This window comes from Gavialis gangeticus, unplaced genomic scaffold (assembly GCF_001723915.1).
Source record: "Gavialis gangeticus isolate Ggan-Ray unplaced genomic scaffold, GavGan_comp1, whole genome shotgun sequence".
In the NCBI taxonomy this organism is placed as follows: Eukaryota; Metazoa; Chordata; order Crocodylia; family Gavialidae; genus Gavialis; species Gavialis gangeticus.
Window position 1 is genome coordinate 14,311,495 of NW_017729000.1, and position 10,683 is coordinate 14,322,177.

General features: G+C 39.8%; 1 protein-coding gene across 7 annotated transcripts in view; it reads right to left on the reverse strand.

Annotated features, from left to right (window-relative positions):
* The window catches only part of RAPGEF6 (Rap guanine nucleotide exchange factor 6), a 266,305-nt gene that overhangs the window by 43,485 nt on the left and 212,137 nt on the right, over positions 1-10,683 (reverse strand). For all 7 annotated transcript variants that reach the window (XM_019506313.1, XM_019506311.1, XM_019506309.1 and 4 more), the window contains 3 exons: positions 8,140-8,343; positions 7,507-7,615; positions 4,810-5,053 (listed from right to left, as the gene is read on the reverse strand). In XM_019506313.1, coding sequence (XP_019361858.1) covers positions 4,810-5,053; positions 7,507-7,615; positions 8,140-8,343 — 557 coding nt within the window. The remainder of the gene's footprint in view (positions 1-4,809; positions 5,054-7,506; positions 7,616-8,139; positions 8,344-10,683) is intronic.

Sequence of the window (10,683 nt, forward strand, 5' to 3'; positions counted from 1 at the left end):
TAAAAAAAAAAAAAAAAAAAAAATCACTGCTACTCTGCACGTACAAGGATGCAGAAGAAGAACAATCTAAGCACTAATTTATTAAATAACAAAGCAGTACACAGCAGTGGCATAAATTAAAATGGTTTAACATACAGCATAATCCAGAAAAAAATGCCTGGCAGTCTAAACACTCCTTATATAAAAACCTCTCCCACAGAAAGAAGCTGTCCTTTTGCTTTATCACCATTCCTTACTTGTATTTTACCAAAATATTCTACATAAATATATATATAAAATAGTGAGTCTTAGTGCAAAGAAATCCTCTAAGGATAATAGCACACTAGCTGCAAACAGCAAATTACAAAACACTTACTGTGATTACCAAATATTTAAGTACTTCTACCCTGTATAGGATGTATTTGTTTGGTGGTATGTAATGACAGAAAAATTGCTTATACTTCCATTTACATACTTGGGCATCTACTTCCATTTACACCGAAAATCTACAGAAATGGTTAAAGCGATGCTTAGCCTAACACAGCACTGCAGTAGAAATTTCTACCACGGTGGAACTATGCAAATCATCTGAACAGGACAGCTGACTGTGCTGTTACTAGTCATGGCCATACATTTAAAATATGTATATTATATACATATAACTTGCATCTGAAATAGCTCCTCAAAGGGGCTCTACATTCGTGAATCCAGAAACCTCTCTGAGGGACCATGATGCTCCTGCTGTCCAGTTTTCTACCTTCGGTTCTTCCTCAGTTAAAAAGTGTTCCGGAGGATTGCATGACAAAGTACCCAAGGTCTGCAAAAAGCAGCACCAGGGATGCAGCAGAGTTGCTGCTGGATCTGCTTACTCCTGCAAAAAAGGACTCTCCAAAGCTAAGTGGAGAGTTTGTGGGAAGAGCTTTAAGAATCAGAAAGCCAGAAAGTTCCTTCCAAGTAAAAGAGGAAATGCTGATGTTTGTGCCTCACTTGCATGCCCTGCCTCTCTTGAATTATGTTGCTGCAGTGCATTACCCAAGGAAAACATGGCAGGCGGGAGAGGTCTAATCACCAGCGATCCTGGTTTTCTCTGATAAAAAAGAATCCCCAATTTTCAGATTAAAAGAAGTAATCCAAAATCCACATTTTTCCATGATTAAAATGACGTGCCACACGAATAGTGGTGTTTCATTTTAATCATGGAAAAACGTGGATTTTGGGTTACTTTTTTAAATCCAAATATTGGGGACTTTTTTTTTTTTTAAATCAGAGAAAACCAGGATCCCTGCTCATCACATAGCAGAAGTATCAAGGATTATCAGTGTGTGGCAAGCAAAAAAGCACTGAAGCCCTGAGAAAACTGTAGACCAAAGCAGAATCAATAAATATATGGCCCTTCATCTCAAAAAGCCTTAACCACCAGCTCTTGCCTCAATAGGAAGCCAGAATATAATCTGACCAGTAGCAGAGGATAGAATAAGCTTTTAACGTCTTACCATTATTAAGAACAATTAGAGACAGTCAGCTAAATTGTTAGGCTTCATGTATATTACTGGCAAATAATTCTTTTTTAATTTCAATTATGAAGAAGACTGCGAGAAGCTCTACATCATGATTTAGGAAGGAAAAAGCTGGTCACAATTTGATTACCCTGAAACATTATATTTTTTCTGATAATGAAACTAAAACCAATTTGTTTCTCATTCAAATGCACCAAGTGGGAGTCCAGTTACTGTAACTGATGTATCTACATACAACTTGCTTCTATTTATAGTAGATGTGGTACTGCACAAAATGCACACACACTTATGTAGCATCAGTCATACAAAAGTATCCCAGGAGGCGGCAGTTTATTTTAGTCAATTCATAAAAGTAACTTAGTGGCCACAGCCAGCATCTATAGATGTGGTACAGCACATGTGAGTAGGAAATAACAGCTGAATTTCAAGGATCAAGCACAGGGAAAGCTGAGGCAACAGAATAAGGGGTGGAAAGTCTCAGAATAAAGAAGAAAGATGGATTTTTAGGTGGGATTTGAAAAGGGACAAAGATTTAATCAGTACAGACCAGCTGTTTCAGATAGTGAGGACAGAAAAATATCTAGTGTTGAAGATGTGTCAGAAATATGCTAAAGATCAGAAAAACATGGGTTACAGACTGCAGAGAAGGGGATCAATTAAGACAAATAATTTTGCTCTGATTCAACAGATAAGAAGCCACTAAAGATATTTAAGAAGGAATGCTATTGTGATTCTTCAGGGTAGACAGAGTAAGTGAAAATTGGAAAACGGAGTCATGGCTTCAGTCCACTTAGAAAAGAAGGAGGAGGACTCGAGAGTAGTTTAGATGAGAGGAAAAGAAAATAGGAGTAAGCTTTTCAACAGTGAAGACAGCACAGAGATGTGATGCACACAGACAGCAAGAATAGTCATACATTAAGGGGGATTTGAGAAAAACTAGTGAACGAGGGGCAGCCAGGACTATAGTTTTGATGAAGGGTACTCAATCAATCAGGGCATCAGTCTTGGACTTCATAAACTGAAGAAATTTATGATAAAATGGGGACCAACAAGATTAAGGAAAAGAAAATGTGAGAAAAGAAATGTCACAGGGCACCTCTACAAGTGACGTTATGTTGCCGTAGTGACGCACTACAGTGACGTAGCATATCACTATGGTAATGTAGTATCAGCAGGCACAAACCATGACACTGATGCAATGTCGCCATAGCAATGAGCTACCATGCTATAGAGCATTGCTACGGTGACATAACTACTAAAAATAACCATGCGCCACCGGGATGGCGCAGTAACGGCTGTTACTATGCCATCATTTAGTACTTCCTAAAGCTAGCGCTAAATGACAGCGCAGCCACAACTGCGGCGTGGGGGGCACATGTAGACACACAACACCCACCGATTATCAATTTAGGCAACAGTTTCAGGGTCCACAAACTCAGGAGGTTTTTAAGATATATATCTAATTAGTCCATGTGCAGCATTCAAGCTGAGATGCCATTCTGTTTTTACTTTACAGGGCTGCCAATTGAAAGGCCTACCAGATCTGGTCGTAATTACATTAAGTGACATTAGGATCATGATATCACAAAATTGGGATCCATGCAAGTGTGCAGTAACCTGGCAAAATTCTACTTCTTCAATACCCCACTCATTGCTCAGAGACAAAGGTGCGGTAGATTAATACTTTTTCAGTAGAGGGGACAACAAATCAAATACGATGATGAAAACTTAAGGCTGAGACTTTTTAAATTTCAAATGGAAAAGCCACTAGAATTATGTAGGGTATTCTTCATTATTAAAAAAGGGCACTGAAGTGAGGAAGCATCCACGGCTTGTAAGGACGCTGTATTGATACACCCCCGTAATATATAATTAGGCAATTTCTTACCAAAATAGTCCCCTGAGAAGTGACGCAGTAACAGAAAGAAGACAATGTTGAAAAACAAGAATACAGCAAACATTTTAACAGCTCTAGGCTTCTTTTGAGAAACATAAACAACAAGGTTTACACATAAGAGAGGAACAAAAGTGGAGAGAGAAAAAAATCAGATGACAAAAACAAGCAGATGCAAAAGATCAATTTGACAATCAATGTCTGAATGTGAACTAACATTTGAAAAAACTAAACTAAGAAAAAGGCATTTCTTCGGCTTTAAAATGGCATCACATTTTGATCTTGCGTCAGTAAAACACCCCTGCTATTTTCACAGAAACATTATGCCCTGGAAAAGTACTAAAGAAAAAGCATACCAGTTTGGTGCTGGCTAAGGACAGGCAGAAGCTGTCCTAGTCGATTAAAACAAGAAGGACAGATAAAAAAAAACAAGCAAGAAAACGTTACTGAATTTCAAGAAATGTCATAAAGGTAAGACCTTGCCTGTGTAATATAGCGCGTCTCAAGACAATCTGAATCCTCTAGCCTCTCAAGTGAAAGTGCTTGAGTCATAACTGACAAAGCACTAAGGAACAATAATACAGGTGGTAAAGGAGTAAACAGTTTGCCAGGTTAGGATTTTTCCACCTTTAACTTTTATTGCAACGACACTGTTCTACTTTAGTTAAAATCCTGTTCTAGTAACATGCCCATTCCAACTTAATAAAAGAGGCGTTTTTCTATTTGCTAATCTAAAATATGTAGAACATGTCATTTAGATTTGCTGTCTTATCCAGAATGAGTTTAAACTCTTAAAATGATTAATAATTGAAAATGCTGCAAGTATAAGCAGTGTATCAAATGAAGGTTGGCATATAGAAGTCATCTTTTGATATATAGCACATTTGATATATTATGTATTATAAATCAAAGAATAAACATTAAAGAAATATCCCAAGTTCAAATGCAGATACTCAACTGCATGCACAAAGGAAGAAAACACCCAGTAAAATCTTTTCCCCAAAACAGTTAAAAATGTATCATTTAAAAAGGAGTTTGTTATAAACAAAAGGATCTGCAGAACCTTTAACACATCTACCTATTTTAAAAAAGAAAGCAAAATAATGAATACTTTTCAGTGCCAAAATTGCACAGTAAGATTCTCATGTTCATACTATAACAATGGTGCTATGGAAAATAATGGCAATCAATCAGCCATTTGAAATACAGACAAGCAAACAAAATGATGGCAGAAAGAAAAGTATGTTAGAAAGTAGATACTTGAAGAGAAATCACATTTTGGTTTAGTTGTATAGCTGCAAATCATATTTGCTTCTGTTTTCTATACAAACAACCTTAACAAAGTGTCTGATAATGTTACACCTCTTAGGTAACGAGTTCTACACGGCAGCGCTGTTTTACCAGAACACTCTCACCTACCTAAATAGTTTTGGGGGCAAAATGCTGAAACGAGTCTTGTCTAAAATTTTCTTGATCCTATTTCTTCCACCGGATACAGTGTTTGCTTTCAGTTTTTTGTTTCCTTTCTCACGCGGAAATATCTGTTCCATGTCTCCTGGCATATCTGGGATGGAGTAACGGTTATTTTTCTTTTCTGCAATTTTTGGAATATGTGGGACTCCGTTTTTCTCCTGGCCTATCCGGCTAAGCAGCTCCTTAAATACTGTAAAAGAAGGCAAGTTAATTATAATTTCTTTTTACCCACTGAAAGCTGTTCTTTAACTCTTCCTTTCACCCTCAACAATCACCATAATATTAATAATAAAATTAAATAGTATTGTTGTAAACATGCTGACAGAAGATGCCTTAAGGGCTTAGTTCTCTTCCCACTGAATCTTGTATTGCATACAATTGGAAAAGGAGTAGGCCCTAAAAAATTAGCAAAAAAGAAATTGCAAGGAGAAAATATACTGCATTGGAGGGATCTTATAAATGCGAAGGAAAGTGGGTTAGGAGAAATGTCATCACTTACATTTTTCTAAATGACCATATCTGTGTGCGTCTACATGTGATGGTACGATGCCGTAGTAATGGGCTACACCAACGTAGCGTCCACGGGCAAAAACCATGCTGCTGCTGCTGCATCACTGTAGCAACACATTCCCTCGGTACAGTACGTTGGTACAGCAACGTAAGGGCTAAACATAACTGTGCACCACCAGCACAGCGTAATACGGGCTATTATTGTGCCGGCATTTAATAGTTACTTTTGGAAGTACTAAAAGATGTTTAGTACTTTTAGGAGTGCTCAATGCCGGTGCAGTAACAACAGCGCTGTAGGGGCACATGAAGACTCTCCCCCATATAGCAAATTTAATTGTACTATGTTACCATTCACTACAGTTAATTAGCTTCATAAAAGGGGAAACACTACATTCATATCAATCAACTGTTAGTATTTATTGACTTTCTGTGTCCACATCTTTCAGGTAATGGGATGCAGATGTTTCCTTAAACATACCTGTCAGACTGTCTGACATTTCCAAGGCCATTTTCTTTCATCTTCAATAAAGTAAGCTACCAAATATAATCTGCACTAACTGCTCTTCTGCATTTATCACCTATAACTGGTCAACCCCTTACACTGATACTTCCTGAAAACATTCCAAGAAAAATATTCCACCAATCTTATCTGTGTTTCTGTTCACCTACCCTCAAAGTGTTTATTAATTTCCACCCAGGAGTTTATTTATTTTATTTTACATCTCAGAGGTGGCTGAGATTAGACAAATGTTTTCAGCTGAAAACATATGGTGACATTCACACAATTTAGAGCTGCTCATCACTGAATTACTCATCTTTCTCCCCAAACCAGGCAGCCAACATATTCTAGATACAATTTCCAAATCAAATGGCATGCTTTTACCACATAGCAAAATCTAGACTTTAACACCTTAAAGTGTTAGTGATCTACTCAGGTCCCTTCCGACCCTAGAAACTATGAAACCTTCATAGGAGAAATTCAAGTATGAGGACAGGGGTTCGCTGATAAATTATGTGACTAGACAATGGCATAATCCCAGGTGTTTAGCACTCAATAACACATGAGGAAAAAGAGAAAGCACCTTGATATAATATTTTGGAGCAATAAAAATTACTCGGAGTTCTCCCATATAAATCTCTATGTACACTGTCGTAATGCTGAAAATATACACATAGTGAACCAGACTATCCTGAACCTATTTTTCTCTGAACACGGTAACCTGCAGAGGAAGCTGTCCAAAGGGGTACAACTACTAATGTCATTTTCTGTTAGCATAAGTCACTGACTGCAGAGGATTTTTTTAAGATTATTTTGTCCTTGTTTTGCTTGCGACAATAAACAATGTCAAAGATCAAGAGACTTTTTTTTTTTTTTTACCTCTACAGTGGTGTACAGAAAAAAGAAAGTCATTTAAGAAAAGAAGAATCAGCAGTGAACAAAGATAAATTACTGAAGGAAGAACATGAGCAAATGAGGCCCAGGAAAGAAAAAGACTATTAGAAACCCCATATGCAACACATTTAGTAAGTCAGGAAAGGGAAACCACGTGCATTTTAGGGAAACCTCATTCTTACAACATCTGTGTTTGCATTGTTATTTGCACACCACCACTAAAGTCTGGTTGGTCTGACAGAGATTGTAAAGAGGTAATTCTTCATTCTGACAACTCAGATCTAATATCATGCCACTGCTTTCTAGTTCAGCTGTAAAAGGCAGTCATGCTATGCTTCTGCCTCCCACTGTTAAAGCTATAGGAAAACTGGATTTTACATCTTGGCAGAACATATGACTGAGAAAAGACAGAAGTGAGTGGACTACTGGTTCATGCACTCTGGGCTGGATTTTACAACTCCATCTTCAGGCATTTTTCATCAAGGGACAGACAGTCAAGATTACCAACTGGGGCAGTTAAGCTGCTCAGTGGTTGATTGAGGATTTGCCAAGGAGTAAAGAGTTGGTTGAGCTTGCTCCTATCCACCTTACCTGCAATCCCTGGCCCAGGAGATGTGCCTACACAAAAGGAGGCACGGCTGGAGTAAGTCACAGGTGGCCGACGAACCCTTCTGGCAGTCCCGAGGTTTTCAGGATAGGAACACAGGTTTATTTTATATTGGATAGGAAAGCCTACTCACCAAAAATGTTTGTCTTTACTGTAATGGAAAGATGAGTATTGTTCCTCAAGATTTCAAGGGCTTTCACAAACGTAATGTTCTCAAAGTTCTGCCCATTTACTTCCATTATCTTTTAAGGGGGGAAAAAATAATTTTTAGATTGACCATCATTAACTGTCTTCAATGCTCCAAATGTACTATTTAATGAGATAAAACAGGCACCATAAAAATCTTCAGAGGCTACTATACTGCTATCTTTATGGATAGTACAAAAATAGTAGATAGTACAAAACTATTCCTTAATTAAAAAAATCCTAATACTTAAATGTAAATGGTTCCTGTATACAAGTCTGTATGAATAAACAGGCTTATAAGTTACACTATAATTACAGTATATCCCTTTAACAGTGTTTTTTAAAACAAGCCATTTTCATGATACTTTTGACTTTTCCATAGTATTTTTAATATGAAAAAGAATTCCACATTCAAAGTGTAATCCTTCAAATAGCACAGAGGTCACTCAGTAATGAGCAAATGCCTACTATTTTAAGTCTTTTAAATTTCAAACAAACATGTTCTTGAATATGCTGTAACTGGTTGACAAAGTATTGTTAAAATTACATTGGACACATGAATATTTTTATGGGGCATTACCTGATCGCCACGCTTCAGCCCAACTTCTGCTGCTTTGCTGCCTGCTTCTACAGTCTCTACAAATATACCAAAACCCTTCTCGCTTCCTCCCAGGAGGCTGAAAAACAGAGGCGAGTCTCTGGAAGCCTTCTGCAGGGTAATTTGCCTCCATTTTGCCTTGGCAGCACAAGCAATATTCAACAACCTGAGGTGCCCCTTCATTTTCTGTAAACCAGAACACACACAAGTAAATACAATGTTTCTTCCACTAGAACTGGAAACATGATTGATAAGAAGGAACTACAGGAAAATGAAACTATATTTTTAAGAACCCAGCTCTTAAGAAATAATCCCTGTTATTTCTTATTTAGGGCAATTGGCTAGTTACCTTAGATGTGTGTACACAAATGCACAGAACCCGGGAAACAAGAATTGGAAGGAAGAACTGGAAGCCCCTGCACAGGCACAGAGCTACGACGTGATTGGAGTAACAGAGACGTGGTGGGAGCTCGCATGACTAGAGCATAGTCACGGGTGGGTACAAACTGTTCAGGAAGGACAGGCAGGGAGAAAAGGAGGAGTTGTGCTGTAGGTAAAAGAGCTGTACGATTGCTCAGAGCTCCAGTAAGAAACTGGAGAGAGGCTTGTTGAAGGTCTCTGGGTTAAGGTTGGAGGGGAGAGCAGCAAGGGTGATGTTGTAGTGGGGGTCTGCTATAGACCAGATGAAGCTTTCTTCAAACAGCTAGTGGAAGGTTCCCAATCACAAGCCCTGGTTCTCATGGGGGACTTCAATCACCCTGACATCTGCTGGGAGGACAACACAGCAGCGTGCAGAAAATCCAGGAAGTTTTTGGACAACTTCCTGGTGCCAGTGTCGCACCAGCCAACTAGTGACCACGCTCTTCTTGACCTGCTGGCTCACAAACAGGGATGAATAGGTGGGGAGAGTAGCAGTTGTTTGGCAGCAGTGACCATGAGATGATTGAGTTCAGGATCCTGAGGAGGGCCAGGACAGACAGCAGCAGAGTACAGACCCTGGACTTCAGAAAAACAGACTTCAACTCGCTCAGGGAACTCATGGGCAGGATCCCCTGGGAAGCCAGTCTGAGGAGGAGAAGAGTCCAGGAGAGCTGGCTGTACTTCAAAGAAACTAGCAAGAAACTAGAAAGACTAGCAAATATGGCAGAAAACCAGCCTGGCTTAGCAGGGAACTCTTCAGTAACCTAAATCACAAAAAGGAAGCTTGTAAGGGTAATCTTGGACAAATAACTAGGGAGGAATATAAAAGCACTGATCAGGCATGCAGGGACGAAGTCAGGAAGGCCAAAGTGCAATTGGAGTTGCAACTAGCAAGTGATGTGAAGGGTATCAAGAAGGATTTCTACAAGTATGTCAGTAGCAAGAGGGGGATCAGAGGAAGTGTGGGTCCCTTACTGAATGGGGGGCAGACATCCTAGTGACAGAGGATGCTGAAAAGGCTGAAGTGCTCAATGCCTTCTTCACCTTAGTCTTCACATGCATGGTCAGCTCCCAGACTACTCCACTGGGCAGCAGAGTTTGGGGAGGAGGTGAGCAGCCAACAGTTGCAAAAGAAAAGGTTAAGACCTATTTATAAAATCTGGACATATACAAGTCCATGGGGCTGGACAGGATGCACCCAAGAGTGCTGAAGGAGTTGGACAATAATTGAAGAGCCCCTGGCCATCATCTTGGAAAACCTATGACTATCAGGAGAGGTCCCAGATGACTGGAAAAGGTCAAACACAGTGCCCATTTTTAAGAAAGAGAAAAAGGAGGATCCAGGGGACTACAGACCAGTCAGCCTCACCTCAGACTCTGGAAAAATCATGGAATCCCCAAGGAATCCATTTCAAAGCACTTGGAGGAGAAGAAGGTGATTAGGACCAGTGAGCATGGATTCACTAGGGGCAAGTCATGCCTGACCAAACAGACTGCCTTTTATAACGAGGCGACTGGCTCTGTGGATGCGGGGAAAGCAGTGGATGTGATATACCTTGACTTTATCAAGTCTTTTGATACCATCTCCCACAGCATTCTTGCAAGCAAAATAAGGAAGTACAGGTTGGGTGAATGGACTGTAAGGTGTATAGAAAACTGGCTGGACCATTGGGCTTAGCGAGCAGTGATCAATGGCTCGAGGTCCAGCTGGCAGCCACTATCAAGTGGAGTGCCCCAGCAATTGGACTTGGGCCCAGTTTTGTTCACTATTTTCATCAATGATCTGGAATATGGCACAGACCGCTATCTTCCTCAGAAAGTGTGCAGAAGACACCAAGCTGGGGGCAGTAAAAGATACCCATGCACCGGTACAGCTCTGCAGAAAAGGACCTGGGGGTTACAGCAGACAGTAAGCTGAATATAAGCCAGCAGTGTGTCCTTGTTGCCAGGAAGGCTAATGGCATATTGGGCTGCATCAGTAGGTGTTTTGCCAGCAGGTCAACGGATCTGACTATTCCCCTCTATTCTGCACTGGTGAGGCCACATCTGGAGTAGTGTTCAGTTTTGGGTCCCCCACTACAGAAAGGATGTGGACAACTTGGAAAG